This window comes from Myodes glareolus, chromosome 24 (assembly GCF_982192425.1).
Source record: "Myodes glareolus chromosome 24, mMyoGla1.1, whole genome shotgun sequence".
Taxonomy (NCBI): Eukaryota; Metazoa; Chordata; class Mammalia; order Rodentia; family Cricetidae; genus Myodes; species Myodes glareolus.
In genome coordinates this window covers 40,763,700-40,790,214 of record NC_142049.1, presented here as the reverse complement: position 1 = coordinate 40,790,214, position 26,515 = coordinate 40,763,700, and the positions used below count along the sequence as shown (strand labels likewise).

General features: G+C 40.6%; 1 protein-coding gene across 1 annotated transcript; it reads right to left on the bottom strand.

The window, feature by feature from the left end:
• Window positions 1-362: 362 nt before the first annotated feature.
• On the bottom strand, window positions 363-5,049 carry Magel2 (MAGE family member L2). Its single transcript, XM_087901347.1, has one exon. It carries the CDS (start codon window positions 4,684-4,686, stop codon window positions 847-849), a length of 3,840 nt encoding a protein of 1,279 aa, XP_087757473.1. The 5' UTR covers window positions 4,687-5,049; the 3' UTR covers window positions 363-846.
• Window positions 5,050-26,515: the final 21,466 nt, after the last annotated feature.

The window sequence follows — 26,515 nt, the reverse complement described above, 5'->3', positions numbered from 1 at the left end:
AACCTATTCTTATCTTATAGCCTCACCTAGAAATTAGATATGATGTCTCATTTAAAATTTTATTGTGAAAATTAAATCAAAGGGGACATACAAGCCCCTCTTAATTTAGCATGTCCTACTTACGAAGTTTTAGGTTTAGTTTAAGGATATCTCTGGTTTCACCACCCACCACAATCAGTATATCACTTTAAGATGAATGGAGTACTCTTCTGGTAAGCTGTCAGCAGCCATGGGTTTTACTATCACTGATAGTATTTCTTGTTGTTTGTGTGTGTGCACGGAGTTTGGGTCCCACCATTCTACTTCAAAATTAGAATAAAGACAAACACTTCTTGTTATGCTAAAAGTATATTTATGTAGATAGATCTTTACCTTTCTCCAGACAGTATTTTACTGATTAACGACCAAAGAACATTCTATTATGATTTTACATAAACAAAACAAGAAGGATAGACTGTCCAGTCACTTAACAAGGGTAGCACAACTCTGGCACCAGAACAGAACAATTAGAACGCAAAACAGGGAAACACCGATCTTATTAAAAAACACAGATGCCAAAATACAAAATCGTACAGTAGCCAGTTTAAATCAGCATTTTACAAAAGTGTACAAAGCTTTGGCAAATATAAAAGCGGGCTGAAAATTGAAATTTACAGACAGAACAATAGCAAAAACAGCAAAAACACCAGAAATCACGATGTACCCTCTTTCCCCCCTCCCCCCTGTTCCCCCGTTGTCCGTTGCCTTTGGCCTGGTACCCATTGTCCGTTGCCTTTGGCCTGGTACCCATTGTCCGTTGCCCTTGGCCTGGTACCCGTAGGTATAAGTTCATCTTGGCAACACCTATTAATGAGGGTGGGCACTGCTGGTGGGGTCATGGGAATCATCATCGCTGTCATTGGGCTCCTCATTTGTGTCCGTGTATTCTAACTCTGCCAATGACTGAAGGTACTGGCCTGTCCAGATCTGGGCCTGGTTTTCATAGAGTGCGGCCAAAAACCTCAAGATATGCATCTGATTCGTCTCGAGGAATGCCCGAGGACCCCAGAGAAGCTCATATTCTGCAGGCTCAGTGAACGGGATTTGCCTGTACTCTAGGTACCTGTGTCTCACAAACACACTGGTGATGAGCTGCTTCGTACTTCTGAAGAGACCACTTGTCGCGTGGACATCCAGTCCTAACTGGAACAGAAAACTAAAGAGCAGGTTCTCCCTGATACAGTAGCCTTTCATAAAGATGAGGCTCAGGACCACCATCAAGAGGTTAAACTTTGGCCTGTCTAAGTAAGATGTCAGCAGATTGCACTGAGGGTACCCCGTCTTCTTGACGATGATGTAAGTGTGGGTTTTGGTGTCAATTTCCTTCAGCTGACACCCAAAGGAGCTCTCTAGCTTAGCATTGGCACGACTGATGATGTCTAAGCTGTCATCTTTATATTCTCTGATGACAGCATTTACCATCTCTGAGAGCTGGACAGGCACCCTGGCTTGGTCCTTGACCAAGAGATACTGCACCAAAGCATTTGCTCTCTCATCTAAGGGAGATAATGCCTGACTCTCCCCATTAGGGTCCCCCTGAACAGCACTGGATCCTCGAGAGACACTTGGCACCTCAGACACCATCCATGGCTGAGACCCCCCTGAGCCACCACAGAACCGCTGGTCCTGTGAAGTGCTGGGGCCGTCGTAGCCCCTTGGAATCCTAGAGTTATTGGGGCGTCCCCAGCCATTCAGACCCTGGGAAGTGCAGAGGGGTTCCTGTTCCCCCAGAAGCTGCATAGCCCTTTCTGTCTCCCAGTCATTCTGCCTGGGATTCTCACAGGGTCTGGGGCCCCGCCAGTCACGTGAGGCCACCCTTTGGCCACCATCGTCCTCTTTGGGTTCCAGATGCTTCTTCTTCCTGGTGGCTTTGCCTGAGCGCCGTGGTGGCTCTGCAGACTTGGAGGCCTCTGCGATGGTGGCACTTGCCTCGGGGGCAGCTGCTGTCACCATCAGGATGGTGGGCACTGCCTTACATGCTGATGAACCGTTCACATCAGCATATGGGACCCAGGGAACTGCAGGCAGGGCCTCGACGCAGGCATAAGGGTCCTGCAGAGCAAATGGCAGTGACTTTGGGCTCTCTGAGGTGGCAGAAGGACCTCTGAAGCCATTAGAGGCAGGCTGAAAATGAGAGGTAGATGGAAGAACCCTTGAGGTGGCAGGTAAGGTCTCTGATGTGGCAGGCCCATTTCTCCAGGCAGTTGGCAGGTATGCCCTGGAAGCTGATGCTGCCCTTGGAGCACAGAAAGTGGCACCAATGATCATGCGATCTTTAGGAGGGCCCCTTCTGCCCCTTGAAGAGCCCCTACGATCTCTGGGAGGGCCCCGAGGTTCTAGAGAAGAGGGGCCAGGTTCTCCTGATGGAGTCATGTGAGATCTAGTGGAGCCCCTGGGAAAATTTGTCGGTGCTCTGGAGGCTCCAGGCTGTGCCTGCATGGTGGGGCCTGACCTTTGCCAAGAAGGCTGCTGTTGGACTGAGGGCAGTTCTGCCTGCATTCTTGCAGGCTGGGCCTGGTGGGCAGCTCGCTGACTTTGCAGTACCTTGGGGGAGGGTTGAACTCCCTGAAAGGGCTGCTGCTGCTCCACACGGGTGAGCTGAGTGGCCTGCTCCTGGGCCTCCTGGGCAGACACAGGCTGCCAGAAGTGAGTGGGTACCTTGGGTGCCTGCCAGCCCATTGCCTGGGCCTGCTGTACCTCCTGGAGCTCCAAGGACACGGGGAGCTCCTGTGGTACTGGGAGCTCCCGTGGCACCTGGAGCTGCTGTGGCACCGGGACCTCCTGTGGCACCTGGAGCTCCTGTGGCACTGGGAGCTCCTGTGGCACCTGGAGCTGCTGTGGCATCTGGACCTCACGTGGCATCTGGACCTCACGTGGCACTGGGACCTCCTGTGGCACCGGAACCTCCTCTGACGCCTGGAGCTCCTCTGGCACCTGGACCTCCTGTGGCACCTGGAGCTCCTCTGGCACCTGGACCTCCTGTGGCACTTGGAGCTCCTCTGGCATCTGGAGTTCCTGGGGCACCTGGAGCTCCTCTGGCACCTGGCGCTGGCCTCTGGTGGCCTGCCAGATGATGGATGGGCAATGCACAGCTCGGGACGCAGGCTGAGAGGCAACCTGGGGCACAGGAATTGGGATAGACAGTGGTGCTGGCAGCACTGAATGGGACACCTGTGGGCCTGCCTGTGGCAGCAAATGTATCTGAGTAACTTGAGGTACTATAGGCACCTGTGGTGCCCCTGGCATCCTGGGAAGCAGGAGACGAACCTGTGGAGCCTGACGCAGTGGAGGCGGTGGTGGCAGGACTTGCCACAGCTGAGGCTGACTTGCTATGCCATGTGGAGCTGGTCTGATAGGTGAAGGGGCCTGGCGGATCAGTGGTGGAGCTTGCCGAAGCACTGCCTGGCCCTGACGCATCACAGGTTGTATCTGGCGGAGTACTGGAGGTGGTCCAGGTCGAATGGGTTGGGGACCAGGACGAATGGGTTGGGGCCCTTGGCGCATAGGAGAAGGGGTCTGCCAGGTTAGGGTGGGGGTCTGCCAAGTGACCTGCGTGGCCTGCCAGGTCAAGGGCGTCCCCTGCCAACCCTGGGGGGTCACCTGCCAACTGGGTGTGGTGGCTTGCCAGCCTGGGGCTGTGGCAAGCTGCACCTGTGGTGTTGTTGGAATAGGGGGAACCTGTTGAGGAGTTCTTATGACTTGAGACTGGATTTGCAGGATCAAAGGCTGACCCTGTGGGGCCCACGAAGCCAGAGGTTGCCCTGGGGGCAATACTGGCTGAGCAGTTGGTGCTCCTGACACAGGAGTCTGAATGTTCGGAGCTCTGGCACCTGGAGGATGGATCATCACGACACCAGGACCTGGAGGCTTGGCCATCTGAGTTATCGAAGACGGAGGCTGGGTCATCAAGGCAGCCGCCGGAGGAGGCTGGACCATCGGAGCTCCTGGAGCAGGCTGCTGGACCATCAGGACTCCCGGTGTCAGCTGCTGGGCCATCAGGACTCCTGGAGTTGGTGGCTGGGTCCCCGGAATTGGAGCGTGCGGTATTGAAGTTCCAGGTTGGGGAGCATGAACCATTGGGGCCCCAGGTGTGAGAGGATGGACCATCGGGTTCCCAGGTGCAAGAGGATGGGCCATAGATGTCCCAGGAGGAGGAGGGTGGGCCATCGGGGTCACAGGAGTAGGAGGAGGGTGGGCCATTGGGGTCCCAGGAAGAGGGTGCGCCATCGGGGTCCCATGAGGATGTTGAGGGTGTGTCATTGGGGTTCCTGGGGTTGTAGGATGAGCCAAAGGTCCCCCCGGGACAGAAGGATGCAGCATCAAGACTCCAGGAGTTGGAGGCTGGGCCATTGGCCCTCCCAGCGGGGGAGCCTGGACCATTGGGGCCCCAAGTGAAGGAGGCTGGGCCAGCTGAGCCACTGGGGCAGGCAGCTGGCCCTCTGGAGCCTCCCAGGCAGACTGAGGAGCCTGCCAAGAAGCCAGGGGAGCCTGCAAGTCCACTGGAGGTGGATCCCAAGGGACTGGAGGAGCCCGGGACGAAGCAGGCGGAGCCCGCATCAGAACCGTAGGGCGGCTATGGACCTGGACCGGAGGCAAAGGGGACTCCGGTGGGCTGGAATCGCCCAGATTCGTACTTAGCTGTGACATGTCCCTTTCTTGATTGCTGGCGGCTCGTCTCCGACCGCTGCGTTTCTTCTTCCAGTGCTGAGCATGCCGACGTGGCTGTCCAGGATCCCCCTCCAGCTTGAAAGCTGAAAAGGGAGCGAGCCACGACTGGCTCGCTCCACCGCTCTCGGAGAATGCTGCGTGTTCTCTCTGCAGCACTTAGCGAGGGCTGCCCGGCTGGCACCGGCAGCCCTCAGCAAGTGCTGCCTGGATCTCTCCACAGCTCTCAGCGAGAGCTGCCTGGCTGGCACCGCAGCTCTCAGAGAGCTGTCTGGCTTCCTCCGCAGCTCTCTGCCAAGTGACTGGTTTACTCCGCAGCGCAGCTCGCAGTTAGCAGCTCACAGCTCAGCTCGTGGTGAGACTGCCTACTGGCTCTGCAGCGCTCCGCAGTAAGAAGGAGGAGGGAGGGGGCTGGATCCCGCCCCTTCCCCGCCCCCGACCACCACAAGTGGATTGTGCAGAGGGGCGTCTACCAAAGTCCTAGCTGACACAGAATTGAGTCTCCTGCTCTATAGTTTCCCAATTCAGCTAGTATAGCCTCCTTAAACATAAGTTTACATAGGCATATGACAAAGACAGATCTATACTTCAGAAAAATGACCGTGCTGCATTATGAAGTGGGGACAGACCACTAGCAACATGGAACATGTCCAAAGGTGGGGGTGGTGGTGTGGTCTGAGCTCAGAAATGAAGCATATTGACGTAAGAGGGACTGGGGAGCTATACCAGACAGCTATTACAATTTAACGAAGGTTTAGAAAAATGGAGAGTATATTCATGTATCTGTTTTGGAAAGGTGTGAATTTTCAGGAGTAGTTTATTCCCTGCGGGATATGGAGGGTGGGAGGCACAAGGTAAGAGAGACGGATAAATCCTCTTCAGGACATGGGATAGCCTATCTGGGATACCCTGGGTGCTGTTCTATAGCTGTATGGATTCAGAGCATCTTGGGGTCAAGTTTGTCCATTTTAAAAAATCAAAACAGAGCAACAGGAGTGAACATAGTTGCAAAAGAGTATGTTAAGAGAGAAAAAAAAAATCTAAGCTCATCTAGAAGACTAACACTGACTGCGTCGTAGAGATAAGCAGGGAAAAAATGAGTCAGCTAGAGAGGAAAGGAAAGGAATCTTGGAAGTTAAGTAATAGAAATTTATGGAGGCAGCATTTTTAATATGGGAGAATCCACCTGTGAAATGGGTGAGACGAGACAATAGAGTGAGAAAGACATTCTAAAAATCAAAAATGAAGCAGCAAGCCATAAAACAGCAAACTGACTAGGAGAGACTTCCAAATACATACAAAAAAATAGAGAATAAAAGAAACTTCCTGAAAAATCAATTGAACAGTAGCACATATGCCATGGTGACGGATAAAGCAGGAGACACCCAAATTCCCATGTGTTGGGTTCTTCTTTCTTCTGAAACTTAAGTCACAAACTCAGTTTTGTTGAGGAATTTTCTGGATATTTACAAGGCACTTAACAAGGGACTCTTTGCTGTCTAGGGCAAGAGTCCAATGTGAGGAAAGGAAACCACAAGGGGGCAGAAGAGGATGATGACCGCTGCACCCCACTTCTAAGATACCCTTAGCAAGTTTTTTATTTGGGGACCCAAAAAGAAGAAATGTGTTCCAGGACTACTCTTTCTTAAATAATTAGAGGAGAATTTGGGAGTCGTTATTCCGGAGAATGTCTGGCCTCTGAAATCATGCTACGATAGCAATTCATGATGATCGACCCCTTTTGCGTACATGCGTTCAAGACAGACACAACCTTCTGTAGAATGAACACTGCCATGCTGTCCTGGATTTCAGTCCTTACCTCGGGTTCGTCGCCCCCATTCCTACAGGAACTGGGACAAAGGTGGTCAGAATCCTTTGAGAGAAACCAGTTATAAAACAGAACACCTAGCTCTCTATTACCTGCTCGGCCACATGGCTGTTTCTTACCGTGGGTGGTTTGATGAGAATTGGTTCTTTATCCTCATATGCTAACTCACATAAATAAACACATCAGATTAAGTTCTCCCACTAACCATTTGTTTGCTAGAATTGTGACAGATTTGGCTGTCAGTTTGCCAAAATGTAGGTCATCCCAAATGGCTAATGATTTTCAATAGGGCATGGTTATTCTCACTGCCTTCGACATCACTGAATAGTTCTGCCATAGTACACCAACTCCCACCAAACCCGTTTTATGAAAAGAGCATCCAATTATGTTAACAGACAACACACAAGCCATAAAGAAATGATTAGGAATGATTCAGGGAGACAAAGAAAAACATGTAGGCATATTCGGAAGCAAATGCTAAATAACTCACAAACTGTACACTAGCCACTCGTTAAAATATGTCAACAACAGAAAACATTGAATATTTCGAGCTTTTAGAGGGGCTGGTATTTCAAGGTTGTAGAGGGACTGGTAAAAGTGGGCACTTCCTCAAAATACAGATCTGTGTATGCTGGGTAATTAGAGTTCTCCACCTCAAATCATACACAGATACCGAGGAGCGTATGGTTCCTTTCTGAAAACTGACCATTTTAAAAACGTAGAAATTCAAGTGTCTCCAGACTAGAGAGACGTCCGTAGCACAATTCCCAGTGCCCCTTCTCTTTGCGGAATCTTTCAGTTTTCAGAGTCCCCCCTTAGCCTTTTGTGAGACTGGAGCCTTTCTTCTCAGTGATTCTGAGCCAAGCATTCCTCCTCGACATAAGGACTTGAAAATACGAGAAAACTCATAGGAAACCTGATGGAAGTGAAAATGAAGCATTCATGGAATTTTGACATCTGTATGTCCTTTAAGGAACTTAAATCAGTAAGTAAAAGATGTGAGCAAATAGTTTAAAAAAAATTGAGGATGGGAAATTCGCCCTGGAATCATAGACACGGCGTTCGATTTGAGAGCTGATTAGAGATTTACTTTGGCACATGGAGCGGTTAACATCGAGCGGTCAGTAAGGGGCTGTGGAGGGAAGCTGAGAGATCTCAACACCAGAGCTGATTCTCGGTGTATCTCATTTAGGGACTTTTTATAGAGACTCCAAAGTGCGGGAAGTAAGTTGTGATTTTAACAAACACTGAAATCATTTCTTTGTGAAATATTCTTTGTCAAATTTTACTAGATGCCTAGAAGTATGCTATATATAAAACTACAAACAAAAACTGTGAAGATCTTATTGTTTATCTATACAGATATTAATAGTATAATGTTAGTGCAATAAGTAATCACTGTGAAAAAACATATTGGTCACAAATAAGAAATTGACACAAATAAGCAAGTATTCACTTCTGCCTGGAACACCAGTAGTGTATGACTGTCACGCTAAATGGGCATCAGTGAAAAAATAAAAAATAAAAAATAAAAACAAAGCCCGTGAAGACTCTTGAAAGCTCTCCAGATAGACAGATTGTAAGAAAATAAAATAAAAAAACAACACCGGAGATATCAGACATAGAAATAGTTTGAAAGAAAAATCATAGGGGCTTCACTAAGATAGCAACATATTATTGATTGCAAGATTGTTACATGATAACATATCACCTTCATATCTTTACATGTACTATTTGTTGTTTAAAATAAATCCTTAAGTATTTGGTTTCATTTTGTATACAAATAGTGTAGGCTCAGAATGTTAATTTCTTTGCTGAAGATTTGGCAGTAGGCAGCAGAGTGCAGATTTTTCATACTTTTAGTATGTTTGTAGACACAGCCAGCAGCTCTGTCACCATAAAACGAGTCACGCCCAAACACTTACATTTTTACATAATTAGCAATCAATGAAACGCACAGGTTTAAAATAGTTTTAATTAGTCCGGTCATACAGCATCTAACATTCAAAGGGTATTTTTTTTATTGTTAAAGAGGATTGTCATATGGACTATAGCTAGTTTCTTCCTCCTTCAGAAGCAAACATTTCCTCAACTGCTTTGTGTTCAGTTTGCTCAGCTAGTTCTCTGTGTTCATAAACGGCACCAGTATGTAGATACTCTTTTGATCTAGATTCTGTTGTTTGATGCACTATTCTAAAATGTGGGTCTTTTGTTCCTATTTGAAATTGGTTATCTAACTCTGAAATTGTTAGAATTGTTATGTGCGACTCCACCACTCTCTTAACTATTGGCTATTACTATCTGAGATAGTTATAACCCAGAGCTATTAGTAAATTCCTTTCTTTGTCCTCGGTAACAGATGCCTTAATTTATTTTAGCTAAATTACTAGGAATGAATGGTGAGGTCAAAGGTCTCGTATTTGTTTATAGGAGTCTGAAGCAGTCGCTACAGTTGGGTCAGGGAATTTTATACTCTGTCAGAATATAAAGGGATTCCAGATACAAAGTTGCAAAATTTCATAAGATTAATCATTTTGATGATAGTATTATGGTGAATGTGAAATAGTGTTTGTATAATTTTATATTAAGATTGGCAAGTACGAATATGCCATTCTTGTCAAATTGATACTGATGGACGTGTTAAGCTAATTGTCATAAAAATTACAGATACTTATGCGGTGTGATGATTAGCTACATCTGTATACTTTGTAGTTACTAAATAAGAGTAATCAGGTTTTTCTTATCTTCTTAACTAGTGATTATTTCTTTATGTTTAGAACCATACAATAAACTCATCCTAATTTTCTATAAAAATACAGTAAATTATTGAAAATTACTGTCATTATAAAGTACTGCAGAATAATAAAGCTTATTATTCTTATCCAACTGTATTTTGATAAAAGCTCTTTTGCTCCCTTCTATCCCCCTCCCCGTCTCCACCGTGATACCAGCAGTTATTATCTTGCTCTCTCTGCCTATTACATCAAATTTTAAACCTCTATTAAGGATCGAGAACAAGTGTTCTTCCTTTTGTGCTCAGGCTTTCATTTTCCACAATGCCCTCCAGTTCCATCCACGATGCAGCAAACGACATTTTTTTTTTCTTTTTCTCTGGCTGAATCCCACTTGGTGTATATATCATGGTTTTTTGAGTCTATTCAGTTTTCTGAAGGACACATCACTAATTCCATATGTTGATCATTATAAACAATGTTCTAACAAACAGGGGACGCATGTATTTCTTTCCGTTGTTGTTGTTGTTGGATATCTAGATATTTAATCCATCTGCAGCTGGGCAGAGCTGGAATGCACGATGAAGCTCTGGTTAGTCTATTCTGACAATTCTCCTGTTTCAGCCTCTTGAATTTTGGGATTATGGATGTGAGCTATTACACATGGATATTTATTTAATATAATGATTTCCTTCCATTGCAGGTATATCTCTAAGAGTGAATTGGCTAGCTCATATAGTAGTTCTACGTTTCTTGGTAAACTCATACAAAGTATGTGTCCACCACTCTAACCAAACCTTCAGTAGTGACTTTATCTGATATTACTTAGGAGTATGCTGTACTGTGCAAGTCTCGGTAAGAACACTTGTAACCATACAATGATGTTGTAGATATCACCATTAATAAATGACGAATGCATGCACATTAATATAACGAATATTTTATGGTCTAGAAGATTCTGCTCTCTCCTTCAGAATCACTGGTAAATTCTAACTCTTTTACTTCCTCTACGTTGTGCCTTTTAAAGAATGTGACATGTTCTCATTTATTGTCCATAAGGGATTGGCTCAAGAACCTATCTAAAGATAATATCAGAAGAACATGCAACCTCTCTCATTGTCAACATCTTCCACCAAAGTCATCCATCAGTTACCATTAATGAACTTGTATCAAAACATACTTCTAACCCAAATTCCATAGTTCATACACTGGGTTTAACTCTTGGCATTGTTTATGCTATGGATTTTGACAAATGTTTAATATCATATGGACATTGCTACATAGTGATAGAAGGTGTGATGCTTCTCCTCTTGTGCCTGCCTTATTTCACAAAGTCTAGTGTTTGGGAGATCAGTGGCCAAAGCCGCCTCAGTAGATATGAAACTACGAATGTTCTTACAGTCATTCCTTGTGTGATTGTGTAGAGAGCGCATCCATATAAAATGTGCAGTATTCTGTATGATGTGATTCATCTCTCTCTTTCTCTCTCTTTTACTTTATTTTCTTGCTTTTTGTTTTTCAAGATATAGTTTCTCTGTGTTGTCTTGGCTGTCATAGAACTCACTCTGTAGACCAGGTTGGTTTTGAACTCTCAGAGACTCACCTGCCTCTGCCTACCGAGTGCTGGAATTAAAGATGTGCACCACCACTGCCCAGCTGTGAATCATCTCTTGAAGGCTTATATCTCTTACAATGTAAATGTTATAAAGACCTTTGTATACACTTTTATTGAGGGAATAATGCCCTAAGATCCTCTGTTGTCTCCCTGTTTAAATTCTTCTTAACTGATCTGTTTTTCTACAGTGTGTGGGGTGGACGTGTGTGAAAGTCCAAAAGCAAGGACACACCTATGCTCACTTGAAAGTGCGCGTGTGCACACAAACTATAACACACATTATTTTGTAAGAGATATGTCAGCTTTAGGTCATTTTAAAGTTTTTGTACTATATTTTGCTTATTTTAAAATAGTTTATTGCATGTTTTAGGCACAGATCTTTTAAAGATATGTTTTTGCCTGGTGATTTTCTAGTGTCAAATGATGAGGCTGTTTTTGTATTTAAAGACAATCTATATTTCTTCTTTGAATGTTCCATGCTGCTGCTTACTTTCTAACTAGGTTTTATTCATTCATTAATTCCAGCAAAGTTTCATATCCTTTATTTTCTCAGTTAAATTTTGGAAAGATTTGCATTTTTTTTATTATTCTGACAAGGTATCTCTAAATAGCTCTGGCTATCCTGAAACTCACTATGTAGATCAGGCTGGTCTCCAACTCACAAAGGTAACCTGACTCTATCTTTTGAGTGCTACGATTAAATGCATGTTCACCACACTTGGTGCCTTTTAAAGGTTTATTTTAGTTCTTTTAAAGGTGAATTTCATTTAAGTTGTTAAGTTTATCAGTTGAAATTGTAAATATTCTAAATAATTCTTTATTGGCAGTTAATCTCTTAATTGGTAAGCAGCTTAAATTTAACAGTGTCTCTTTAAGGAAGGGAAAAGAATCTCCCTTTGTGACTCTTTCAACATCTCTAGATTAGTCTTCAGTTTCAGTTTGCATTGTTTTTTATTATTGATATTTAAGTTTATCATTACTTTTATATTGTGTGTGGTTGTCTTTGTGGTGCCATGTGTACATACAGAGGGTCAACAACTCCCATGAATCAGTTCCCTCCTTTCACAATTACAAGAGTTCTGGGGATTGAACTTAGGTCACCAATTTGCTTGAAATCTTTTACCCAATGTGATATCTCATTCTTGATATGCAGTGCGACCTCCCTGCTTGACATCAGCATATTTTTCTTTAAAATTCTATGTCCCGTGGCACGTATAAAGCAATCTCAACAAAGATTTTGTCATTTAGTCAATTAACTAATATTCTCTCTCTCTCTCTCTCTCTCTCTCTCTCTCTCTCTCTCTCTCTCTCTCTCTCTTCTTCTTCTTCTTCTTCTTCTTCTTCTTCTTCTTCTTCTTCTTCTTCTTCTTCTTCTTTTAAATTTTCTTTCTTGGTGTTTGGAGACAGGGTTTCATTATGTATGCCTGACTGTACTAAAACTCACTCTGTAGACTTTAATGGTTTTAACTCATGGAGATCAACCTGCCTTTGCCTCCTGAAGGCTAGGATTAAAGGTGTGCACCACCACCGCCTAGTTAAACAAGGCAAAGAACAACAATAAAGCAAAAGACTGGCACAGAACTCACTATGTACACCAGGTTACCTGGAACTCACAGAGTTGCCTCTGTCTACTGAGTGTTGGCTTTAAAAAAAGAATGTGTGACCATGCCAGGCTCTCTTTCTGTATTCTTAAATGTATATGCATAGATTGTTGATTTTTTTAATATTTACTGTTTTATAATATGGGTATTGAAAGTCCTATACTTTTTTTTATTAATCCTCATTATGTTAACATTTTAAAACTGTCAACATTTTTAAATGGCTGGGTGGTGGTGGCACAGGCCTTTATTCCCAGCACTCGAGAGGCAGAGGCAGGTGGAGCTCTGCAAGTGTGAGGCCAGCCTGGTCTACAAGAGCTAGTTCCAGGATAAACTCCAAAGCTATAGAGAAACCCTATCTCGAAAATCTAAAGAAAAAATCCACATTTTTTAATGAACTCAAAACTATTTTATAATTTCCTATGTCACTTCGTTCAGTCATGAGCTATTTCAAATTTTATCAATTACTAAACACTTCAAAATTTTAAACCAATTTTAATTATAATCCTTTGTAATTTAACCCTAGCATACTCAGATAATATGTGCAATATAGCCATATTTATTCAAATAAATGTACGAATTCCCTACACTGAATTTACTTTGGAAAAATAGTTTTAGGCCAGTCTAAGCTACATAGCAAAGACTGTCTCCAATGCACTCCCGAGCTGGGAGAAAGTTCTAAACATGATCTGAGCAAATTGTTCTTGCCTTAGTTTCACACTGTTTCTGATTCTGGTTTGCTCACTCACTTATTTTGAGAAGTGTAAAATCTTATATGTGTATAAACTTGTTTATTTCTCCGACTTAGTTGGACTATTGAACTTAATATGCCATCTACTCGTTTGGTATGTTGTCAAAATTGCATGTGTTTATGTCTTTCTATTTGACCCCTTAATTGTTATGAAATACCCTTTTAGATCTGTTAGTGTTTATGGTTTGAAGGCTTCTTTGCTTGACACTAAAAAGCACACCCTGGCTTTCTGGAACTTGGTCATTGTATACTTTGTTTATTTACCTCTTTTGCTCACTGTTTTACTGTCTAGAGGTCTGACTGGGTTTCTTTCCTCTGCCAATTAAAGAATTAAAAGGCAGGAAAATCTCAGACACAGCAGGCAGCAATGGTTAACAAACTTCATTAAAGTGAAAAAACACACTCCCAGAGACAGACAAAGAGCAAGGCACAAAGCACTCCCTGCAGAATAGAGACCATTCTGAAATCCACTTTTCCCTTGAGGTCTGAGATTTTAACTGTTTTTGGTGGCCTGGGATAGAGTCCATGCTTCTGATTTTGTGTTGGTCAAGTTAAACAAAGAAAGACAGGAACACGGGAGCTCCTGCCTTCATTGAAACATTCATTTATGGTGGTACAGAGCAGATCTCCTTCCCTATTTCAGGGTTGTTCAACTTTGACAAAGAAAGAGGAATGGATAAGCCAACCCTTTCAAGCAAACATGTTTAGGACTGGCCTGGATCACATCTGACTAGTCTGGACTAGTCAGTCAGAAGAGCAGCAATTCTGGTGAGATAAAAAGCCTGCTAGATTCTTGTCTCAGGTCAGGAGGGTGAGGAAGCCAGGAATTTGCCATCTTCAATATCTATCTGAAACCCATTTTCCTATTTCTCTGTCAGAGTTATATACAGTTCCTTGACTCTCATCTGAACCCTTAAAAGTGAGTTGTATGTCGATGTGGTCCCTAGATTAATGATTCTTAAATTCACAAATTTTCATCTTTAAAAGTTTGAAAATATTGCAAGCCTCATGTGAAAATGATGCTTTGACTTTTGAAATGTGATCTTTCAATGGAGTTTTTGGTTTGTTATTTATTTTGTGAGACCAGGTTTCTGTGTCAGCCTGGCTGTCCTGGAAGTCACTCTGTAGACTTGAACTCACAGAGGTCTGCCTGCCTCTGCCTCCTGAGTTCTGGGCCTAGAGAGCTGTGCACTACCACTGCATGACCTTTTACTGTACTTTTGCAGGACATGTGATATTTTTCTTTCGTTGCTGGGCAGTGCAGTAAGCTGTGAGTCAGCCACATAGTCATAAGGGAAGGTAAGCAACAGATAGCCATTACAGTGTTCTGAATGCTCACATTTTTGGATATTGCGTTGTGTGGTTTTGCTTTCTGTTATGGTTATGAAAAAGTAAACCCACCACGATGTGCACAGTATAATCAACACTATTATAAATGGGTTTTGTGTTAGATGATAATGCTTAAATATAGGTTATGGTAAGTGTTCTGAGAACATTAAAGCAGGATATTGTGGTGTTCAATATGTTGCCAATATCAACGGTAATTTTCAAATCATGCACTTTCCTCTGTGCAGGGGTTATCAGGATATAATCCCACAACTAGCAAAGGATTATCTATACATGCTTTCTACAGAAGGAGGAAGATAGAGATAGAGAGACAGATAGAGAGACAGAAAGAAAGAGACACACAGAGATATAGAAAGACAGAAAGAGACAGAGAGGCACACAGATAGAGAATAAATTGCTCATTGTAGTTGTAATTTGTATGTTGAGCAACAGCATGCTTATGGCCAGGACAGTCAGTGGTTTTGTGCCAGCATGGGTCTGAAGATTTCAATGCAGGAATTGCCAATGTAGTTAAGAATTAGGCGTGTCCAAGACACCCTAAGAACTAACCTTCAGACTGAATTCAAGGTAGCAAAAAGCATTGGTGCCGCACTAAGAAGTCCATCAAGCAGGAGACGTCCTCTCTTCAGAAACAGGAAGGTTCAGTCTTTATTTCTATTCAGGCCTCCACGAGCCTGAACATGCCCACATGAATGATTTATTCATTCTGCTAAATTATACCTGAATTTCATAGAAAATATTCTCACTGAAACACTCTGAGTATGATTGACTGGATATTTAGACACCCCCTGCTCCAGGTAAATTCATTCAAAGATTTAACTAACATACTCAGGCTGCAAGTTTTAAAAATCTAGCCTACTGAGTTATGCTTTTTTATGAACTATTCATTTTTTAACATTTAGCGTTGCTATAATCAGGAATAAATTCACTGATCTATTTTTTTTCCTACATGCCATGTTGATATTTCTCAGTTGGAATTAATAAAGTTTGCAGACTGTAATTATCTTTTCTATATTAACTCTTACATTGTCTTCCTTTTATAACGGTTGGACTAATACAACGCTCTTTTTTTCTTTGTTTGGTGTCTTTCTGTATCAAGGCTACCTGCAATCATGACTCACTCAGTCTCTCATAATTGCACCTGAGTCCACGGCCACTCATGGCTTGCAATACTCCTCTTTAATTCAATCCTGTGTATGGCAAAGTTCATGAATAAGATATTGATAACAATGTAATTCCAGTTAAACTTCTCATATCTATTGTTTTCTCATTGTCATGCGTTTTCCTGCTGAACATGCTAAAAAGATCTCAGGACATGAAGATCAAGTCAGGAGAAATATGTTTCGGAGTGTCTTCCACTACAGAGTGAAAGCAGACAGTGGTTTTCACTGTGTAACTACACCGAGTAACACATGGAGTGTGAGTGTTTCCATCACAAAGAGGCGATACTTACTCTAGGAACCAGGTATGCATCATCCAATTACACATGTGGAATCATCACAAGTTGCTCTATACTATGTAAACATTTTGTATTTTCATGTAACATCTTTGAAATAAATTAATATGTAGAAAAGGTATTCTTTGGTTGTCATCTGGAAATAAGATAATTTTTACTGATGTTCCATAATATGTAACCTCTTCTTCCTTGTAACTTTTAAATTTTTTATGTTTGCCTATTTGTAGTTTAATAATCATAATCATTTACTATTCTTATTTGGTGAACAAGTTAATGTATTTTATCATTTTAGCAAAATTCTTAGTTACTACCTCTTTAAATAATTCTCTCATATTCTTTTTTCTACATCAAATATGTGTTTTTATACCCACTTATGAGTATTATATGCATGCCTACCTCTCTTTATTTTTCGACACTTCAATGTGCGTGGTTTTCACTGACCTGCCCTCCTATTCACGGGTCCTTTGTTCCATTGCTGCATCCGGTTTGCTCTTAAGCCCACTGAATTTATCACTCACCTTATTATTGTATTTTTCCATTACATTGTTTCCACTTGTCCTTTTTGTAGTTATTGTATCTGAAATTTCTCATTAATTCATGTGTATCGTTTGCTTTGTTGCAATCAAATGGCACACATTGATTGCAGTTATTTTAAATTCTTCTTTGTCAGTATCTAGTTTGTGCCTAAAACCCCTTGTAATCGAGATCACCATAGTGATCTATGTATCACACACTCTAACATCTCCTGTTTCTTACCTTTCTATTGTTTGGGAGACAGTGAGTGTAAATAATTATAGACTAGAAGACATCCTATTTTCTCTCAGGGGAAGCTATCCTTTCTCCTTCTGTCACACCACCAAAATGTGGTCTTTGCTCTAGAAAGGTTGAGTGATATCTGGGATGTCTTACAATTATGCTTAGATTCAACTTCGCTGTGAGGGCTCAATCTATTTTCCATGTAGAAAAAGATACTTTTTAACACAGAGCTTCAGATATAAGACCAGGAAGGTGTTAAATATTTCTGCATCTTAGACACTGGTGCTTACTTTGTGAATATGAAGATTCTTCTTACTGCCTACTTCTTTCTTTCTTTACAAAAGCAATTTCCCATCTTTTTCATCAAGAAAGGAGTTTTAATTATATATATATATATATATATATATATATATATATATATATATATATAAAATAAAGAAGCTTTTGATTCATTTTGTTTTCTCTTTACTCTCTACCTGCTTCTGGCTCTTCCACCCTCAGGAGATGGCTCTCTCGTTTATTGCCTGCTTCCTGCCTTTGTCAGGCTGAGGCTGCACACTCAATGAAGCCTTTGTGTACCTTAGGGAAAGCCGTGCCTGTCCTCTTTTTCAGCTCATAATCTCTGCAGGGGGCTGTCTTGCAATCAGGAGGTGTTCGTGCACTACAGGGTGTCTGCTCTCTTCTTTGGTCCTTTGCGAGTCTTCCCCAGCCACTGTTTTGCCCTCAATATAGAGACCCGAGTCTTCCTAGCTCCTAGCTATCAGTGTGTTACTCCATGGCATCAGCTAGGAAACACTTTGAACAAGAGATTTGGTGGGTGAAGTTTTACTCTTTTTTAGGCTTCTTAGAATTATGACTTGTCAAATAGGACATTATACAATCAATAAATGTCAACCACTTATCTGGTTTCTCTTCATACGTCCATCTATGAGAGAGCTCTCCTTGGGTTCTGTGTAATCCCCAGAGATAAAATCAACAGTAGGCCTGTGCTCTTAAGAAGGTGTCTCCATTCATAAACTTTAATTAATTTATAATACTTTAATAACATAGGCTCTTCTATGCCTGCATTGCTCTGATATGTCTTATCATCTCTCTGTATATGTTTCTTGTTGAGTTTGGATATTTTGCTGCAACCTACAAGTGAAAATTCTCTTCCAACCTTTCAGCCAATGAATTCCCCAAAGGCCAAGGGGTTCATCGTTGTGTAACAGAGTTAGAGACACTTTTACAATGACCCTACTTGACTTTGAAATTCTTTGAAAATTATATGATTTACATTAAAATTACTGAAAGTATGCTTCCTATTGGAAATATTTCAAGAGGAAGAAATTGAAATGTCAGTATATGACTACAAGAGACAGTTTTGCAATCATTTTAACGTAAAACAACATGCCGAATAGCTTTACCAAAAACCACAATTGAACAGGGTGCTATATGTCTAAGCTGTGAATCATTAAACAGTTTATCCCTGAGAAATGTGTGACACAGAGCAGTTTCACTGCATCAGGGGTCTACCAAAAGAGAGGAAGTGATTTAGAATGCACCAGTATGAGCTGGAGATGACTTCTACCATATAGGTGATTGGGTTTTGAAAGGGGAGTGTTGTATGTAGACTTAAAGATTGATGAAAGTATAGAGGCTAGGCTAGACAACTACCTTGGAGAGTGCAAGGTCAAACTCTTGTAGGGACCTTCGATATCACCTAGTTTTCCTCATAAAGGAAGACAGTAGTGAGCTTAAGAAGTGTGTAGACTGAATTCTTTTGGAGAAGGAAGAAGAAATTAGACTATACAAAATTGGTAAATTTTCCATTAGTAGACCATCTCTGGGGACACATGGGATGAAATGCTGGTACCAATAGAGCTTGGTCATTTGTCATGGAGAAGATGTCAATGTGAAGGTGCATCCAGGAGTAGGAATTATGAGACAAACATTCCCCTTTTACCTCCTAGGTCCCATTATCATGCCCACCTGGCTTCGTCCCCTCATGCACCTCACTATTTATTCTCTTTTGAATGACTAAGTACATGGTTGAGTTTTGCTATAGGACGTAAAGGTCTTTGGATCTTTTTGTCCTCACATTTGTTAGTTTTGTCATGAGATCAGTCCATAGAAAATGCACATCTGACTAGAAGGGAAAAATGGAATCAGTCACAAGGTGGCAGAAGAGTTCAGCCACACCCTTCACCAATGGCCTTTAGTCACCTCAACATTTTTAACCAGGGTAGAGGATTTGGGGGTTAAAGTTCTACTTGTGCTGACATTGGAATGTCACTGATCTCTCCTGGGGTTTGAGTTGGATGAAACTCTAGCAAGGACGCCAACGGGACAAATCTACCAAAGACACCCAAGGGCATTCCTCTGAGGAAATCTCGATGGGAACAGACAGAGAAACATCTGTAAATCCAGTTTCACGTGGATAAAGAAGCACCACTCTTTATAACTAAGTAACCAAATAAATGATAAAATATAAGAAGACTAAAAAGTATTGGGTATGTTGACAGAGTTTCTGAATAAGCCGTGTAATTCAGAGAGTGGAGCATGTCCCTGCTCAGTTCTCCATTTCACTTTGTTTCCCATGTGGAATCTCTTTCATCTGATCTTGGTCCTGACTTTAACTTTAGTCCCAGTGATCGGACAATTGTAGACACAGTGACCTCTGTCTGGACGTCTCGCCTCATGAGCCAAGAAATCTCTGTTTTTCCCTTAGATTAGTATGCCCTTGACCCTCAGCTCTCTTTCTCAGATGGGTTTTCCTTGGCCGTGACCTACTAATCTTAATCTACTATTCTCCCTAGTACTTATCCATAATTTCCATGCATTTCTTTATTTTATTTTACGTATCTCCCAAAATAGGTTTTTTTCTCTTCACTGGAATTATTATCATTAATTTATTTTAACTTTGTATTCATTGAAATTATCCCATATTGAGGAGGTGTTTTGGAAGTTAATGCTGCATATCACTTGCATCCAACTTGTTCCAATGGTAACAACTTATATGGCCACAGTGTGCCAATCAAAAATGCTCCAAAGCTGGAAAATAGACTATCATTATTGTTCACATTTTTCCAACTTTGAAAAGCATTCCTATTTCCCTGTACTGTGGAGGTCTGTAAATTTTATCTTAGAATTCAATTTTACAGGCAACAGGGTCATCAGAATGCAGAACTATTCCATCCCTTCTCACACTGAACCTCTATCACACATTCACTAGCAACCATTTGCCTGTTACTTGCTGTTATAATTGAGTCATTTCTAGAATGTTCTATAAAATCAACCATGCACATAACATAATCTTTCCATATCTTTTGTTTTATACTCATCCCGATGCTTTTCAAATTTCTTATAATGGCAAAACAATATTAGTTTCCTTTTATTCATTTATTAGCATTTTATGTGTATGAGTGTTTGGTTTGCATGTAAATAAGTATACCACATACAAATTTGGTGCCAATGGAGGTCAGAAGAGGGTGGATGTTGGGAACTGAATTCAATTCCTTTTTAAGAGCAATACGTGTTCTTAATGGTTGAGCTGTCACTCCAGTCCCCGTGTTGGTTCCTTTTGATTGTTGAATAATATTTCACTATTTACCCTTTCCCAAGTTCAGAGACACATGGGATTTTCCATTGGCATATTCTTGTAAAATAAAGCTGTTATAAATATTATCATACACATTTTAGTATGAAAACATGCCTTGAATTCTATACATATTTAATAAATGATACCAAGTAGGTTCAGTATATGAAAATAAAAAAATCCCATAATTTGGTTGGCAGAGTAGCTATTGATGTGACACAGGTATCAGTGCTATGTGAGTACTCCATCTATTTCACATACTCTACTCTATATTAATGATGTATTTTCTCATAGGCGTTCTAATATGTGTATAGTAGTAGTGATTTGAAAGTAGAAGGATGCTACCTGGGAAGAGGAAGTAGATTAGTACTAGTGTAAGAGGAACAAGAAAGAGTATTGGTGGTGTGAACATGACCTAATAAAATCCATTGCATATGTAATTAATATATGTCATTGTAATACAACTTTAAACACAACTTATACTTCTCTAGAAGTGAACTATGTTACTCACCATTTTATGTACTTATTTGTTATCTACACACCCTGACTTATTGAGTCTTTGTCCCAATATCTGCCTATTTTCTGCTTAGGCTGTTTGTTACTGTTAAATTTAGAATATCTTGATGGAGCTAGTTCTTTCAAAATTTCATAACTATATAATTCCACAAGTATATAATGCATTATGACCACACTCCTCTCCTCCACTTCATCTTCTTCTGCTGTCAATTTCCCCTCTATCAAAACCATTTCTTTCTCATGTTTATCATCTTTTCGTTGTGTGACTCACAGAATTTAACCAGGGCCTTCTGTGTGATCATTGGAACTGTCCTTTGGAGCCGGGTAAGGTCAGCCAAGGGTACACCATTGAGATAATGACTGTCCCTCTAAATCTGTCAGTATGGAATAGTTCAGTTTTCAGGGCCAGCTCTCCTGAATCATGTGCATTCTTCTAATTCTGTAGATTTCTTTTTCACTCAGTTGTGTGTTCCTTATGCATTTCACAACCTTTACAGTTTCGTGAGGTAGAGTTTGTCACTGGTTTGTTTTATTCCCTGGGCAACTAAGTGTCCTAACATTTAACAAACCACTTAGAGGTTAATTTCACATAGTGGCACCCATCTCATTTTTCGTGGTCAGTTTAGTTGTAAATAGTTTGCCCAATCGATGACCTTGCTTTTGTTTTTGTTGGTTTTTATTTCTGCATTGTTTCAGACTGCTTCTCACTGTAGACGATAACCCTGAATAGCCTGGAGTTTTCTATATAGATTAGACTAGTCAGGAACTCATAGAGATCCACCTGCTTCTGCCTCCTAAGTGCTGATATTAAAGGTATTAGCCATAGCATGACAACTTGCTTATTATTCTCCAAACAATATGTTTCAGGCAACAATATATTTTAATTTTCATAAATTTCTTAGTTCATGCTTTAGGGTCTGTGTTTTGACAGCCTAATAACACTTCGTCCAATGAACATCGATGGGGTTTTTCTTAATTATATTTTCCTTTTTATGTTGTTTATAGGCTGAAGAAATTATCCAGAGTTGACGAGCAGTTGCGCCACTTTTAGAGGAACTGCTCTCACAGTTCCAGCACTTGTACAGTTGTTCACAACCTGGTGCAACTCCCATTTAAGGGTACCTGACCTGCTGTGGGGACAAGATGTGCACACGATTCAAAGACATACATACAAAGCAAAACACATGCGTAAAGTAAAGTAAATAAATCTCTATATTTTTACAGTTATAGACATTTAGATTTATTCTAACTTTAAGTTAATTTGTATGTACCATTTATGTCAAGTCTATGGTTTATGTGACTTCTGAGTACAGACATACAATCACTCTGATATCAGTTATTGATGATCTTTATGGAATTGTTCTGTCCTGTTTGCCAGAAGTGGGCTGTTACACTCGTGTGGGGCCATGCTTCATTCTCTGTTCTTTTGCAGTAACCCCTGTGTTTTTAACCCTGCCAATGTTAACATTGTTTTCATTTCTGAGTGGTATAGTCACCTCCAAAATTAGGGAGAAAGTCCCCTGCTTTATTTACCTTTTAAACAATTTTAGTGTGACTCTCTTCCTTTCCTGGGGGTATTTATTTGTTTTATTTTTATACAGTCGAATTTTACTGCCCCTTAAATGTAAAACCAGAACAAATCAGTTGTTCCATTTTGGAATTCTCACAACCCCCTCAAAGATCACCAAAAGTAATATTTCTTTTGTGTGTGTGTTGGTGTGGGGGAAATCATATATATTTTCTTTGAAACTCTTTCCTTATATTTCATCTCCTTCTCATATTTTCCCAAATTATATGGATATTATTTTTCATATACTTTGAAAATATGATTTTTATAGCAAGCCAGCAATTTGATGCCTTTCCTGTGACTTAGTGGTAGTGAGCTGTATCCTCTAAGGATACGGTTCCTTCTACTTCTGCAAAGCTAGCAATAACACTTCTGTTTCTACATGTTTTCCAAAAATTGAAAAGTTATTAAAATACTAATTATGAAAGCCTCAAAACACAAGCAAGCATACATCTCCATTTTTAGCAGTGCTGTATGGTCTGTGAAATATTTAGCAGGTAATATATTTTCATTTCCTTTGATGAGAAGCCCATAGACTGAATGGAATTTGCCAAATTTACATTGGCACGATCTGCCAATGATGCATATGGATGAGCAATATCTACTTAGGGTTTGAATAAGATATAAATAATCTTTTGTTTTCAGTTTTCTGAGACTTAATTAAAATTTTCATAAAAAACAGGCAGATAATTGGAAGTTCTATTTTTTAAATTAAAGTGACTCAGAGGTAGGTGGAATACGTGTTTTGTTTCCTATTTGATGCATCCCTTGATATATAATAACAAGCATGATTGATGAAAAGACCTACCAGAATCAGCTGCACACTGATGCATCTGATGTTCACATTTCCTGTTTTATTTGCCCAGAGGACATTAGTTATGACTTCTTAGTCAGGGGAAATAATTTCACTCAGATTTAAAAAAAAAATCAAGAAAATTAGAGGAATACGCGTGCTTGGTTGATGTGTTTTACATAAGTAATTTGGAAGCTGTAATTTTCAACTAAGTGCTGGTACCATTTTAGAAGACAAAAAGTAACATTCAATACAATTCCAAGTTAGTCATTCCCTAGCCCCTGTGGTTTCTGCATCAATGGCAGTTAGTCACAGATTAAAAGCTCTTGAAGAAAAAGTCTATTATAAGTGTATAAACATTTTTTCTTGTTATTTCTTAAATAATGTGTACATTAACTTTTTTCTGGAGGTTTTTATGTATTAGGTGTGAGAAACCATGGCACAAAAAAAAGCAAATATGGGAATGCATGGGCATGAGCATGTGGCAAGCGTGTCACAATCCTTCTGAAGATACTCGATAAATTTGAGCCTCTACAGTGGTACCAGAATGATGCCTCTTGGACACTGAGGAGCATTTTTGCATGAATGTCTTATGCACACTTTGTGAGACTGACGTTCTTAAAGCAAGGATCTATGGAAACATACATAGAGCCAAGAGGGCAGCCACCTGCAAGCCAAAGGTAGGCTTGAGCAGAACTTTCCCTTCTAGTTCTCAGAAGGAAGCACTTGCTGATCCCTGGTTGACGTGATTCAACCTTCACTGTGAAAAGATGGATTTTTTTTGTAAGCCATCTAGCCTCAGTATATTGTTGTTCAGCCCCGGAAATGCACCGAGATTGCTTTGCTTTCTCCATTATGTTCAATTACTAATGTTTTTCTGCTGCTGTACACAATGTTCTGTTTTGTTTACTTACATTTTTAGTCCATTTATATGTAACCTGTAGATACCATTAACTAGCCCCACAATTTAGCCTTCCGGACTATGTTAGCCTTCACATTAGAGTTGTTCTTGTTTTCGCTAGCAGAATTCTCGGAAACCATGGTCACAGTACTCAGTCCATTAAAACGTGAAGTGGCACTAAATTGATATAAAAGCAGAACAGCAGCCCTACAGTAGAAGAGTCTCTGATAGCCACTCATGGTCAGAACATTGCATACTTGACCAAATAAGTCACAGGAGCTGGAACTGTGCAATGATAGAGGGTCCTGTTTTGAAGGATGCACATCACCGCGCCGTCAATCATCAGGGGAAAAAGCCCCTGAGGCTTTAGAAACACAAAACTTTCTTTTCTATTTACATTTGATCCCAGAAGTACATTAGCTCTTTGAGGATGGTAAGGTGGGCTTTGTAGTTTCCTTACAAACTGCTTTTATCGTGTATTACATGTGAATTTTCACATACCACAATGACTACTCAGAAGGGGAGAAATTTTAGTACCAAAATTAGGAGAAAAATGTATATAAGCAGTTGATTTTGATTGGAATTCCACTAACCCTGCAATTCAATTTTATGTGATTTTTCAACATGCAGATCCAGAACCTGCTTAATTAGCTGCATATTACTTCTGAACTAGGGTAGATTGTACTGAATCTTTCATTTCTTTTTATACTGTAATTGCTTGAAGACAGAAATTTGCCCATTAATCTTGAATTTGGTGCTACTGCTAAACACCGTTATAGCTCTAGGAGTATTTCATCTTTGGATTTTCAGGGTTACTTGAGACTTTCCAAGTAGACAATCATTTCATAACATGTAAAGAACGTTGACTTTCTTGTTTACCTATCTTGTCTTTTCTGGGCATTAATTTTGTTGCTAAGTTGAAAAGTAAGAGTACGGAGGAAAGGGAACACCTTTCTTTCATATCTAATCTTAGCAAATCATTATATCATTCACCATTAATTATTAATGGTGACTATTAAGCAATGCTAGTTATATACCAACTTTTAGGACGAACTCTGTTATGTTGCTCTTAATTTCTTTTCTGTTCTAATTGATATGTGACATTTTCTAAATTTGATGAGCTAGAGTGTCATCATTTGACAAGTGCATGCAGCGTATAATGATGAAATCATGGCAATTAACATTTCCATCTCATCCAACATTTATCATTTCCTTGTGTTGGGAAGTATGATTCAGTCATCCTTCTGCTGGGTTTGCAGCCAGAAGGAAATGAGATCTGTTCACCAAAGGACACCTTCACTCCCACAGTTATTGCATCATTATTCAAAGGAACAAACACAAGAAATCAACTGGTGTCCATTATCCTTTTGGATGAAGAGCTGTCTATGGTTTATGAACAGAATAAAAGTATTATTAACCAAAAAGGAAAGATTTTCTGTCCTTTTTTGCCTGTTACTTGGTTGAACTTGGATGGATTCCTGTTAAAGAAGCTAATGGTATACACACAACTATTCTCGTTCTCTTTTATTTTCCTTTTTTGGAATTGCAATTTCATGGCAATATTTCTTCACTTCAAACCCTCCTATACATCCCTCTCTACTCCCCTTCGAATGCATGGCCTCTGTTTTTCATTATTTGTTATTATATATATATACACATATATACATATGTATATATATATTCACATATGCATATACATTCTTAAATATAACCTGTTAAGCACATATAGTGTTGCTTACATCTATACTTGAATGGCTGATCATTTGTCACTGGATAGTCATTTGGTGTCCTCTTCCCTGGGGAGAACGGCTTCTTCCACTTTCAAACTACAATCAGTTGCCTGCAGTCTTTGGTGTAGGACTGAGGGCTTGTGACTCTTCCTTCATTCAGTTTGACATAAATATTGAAATCCTCCTTGTTCAGCTCACATCTAGGTGGTCATATTGTTGAGATTTTTGGGTATAGTTTCTGATATTGTTAGGAGACACAGTCTCCCAGGAAATTCCTTGATCCTCTTCTGAAATGTTCCTGAAACGTAAGTGCAGGAATGCTTTTTTAGATATATCCACTGGGACTGGATTCCATAACTCTGCATTTTGACTGGTTGTTTTTTTTTCTTTCTGTAAGGGTTTCCATCTGTTGCAAAGACGTTTCCTTGATGAGATGTGAAGACTATACTTATCTGTACATATGAGGAAAAATGATTCTAGGATATTGTTAGGAACTGTGCTGATTGAATAGACTAGTGGTTGTAGATTCTCCTCTAAGAACCATCACATCGCCATCACTGAATGGCTAGCTAGGTTTCCAGTACTGGATATAGTATTTACCATGTTAAGGGTCTCAGGTACAGTAGAAACAGGAAACAGTTACA

Excerpts from the sequence above, each read along its gene's own strand:
- Magel2 (XM_087901347.1), bottom strand. The coding sequence starts at position 4,686 with ATGTCACAGCTAAGTACGAATCTGGGCGATTCCAGCCCACCGGAGTCC.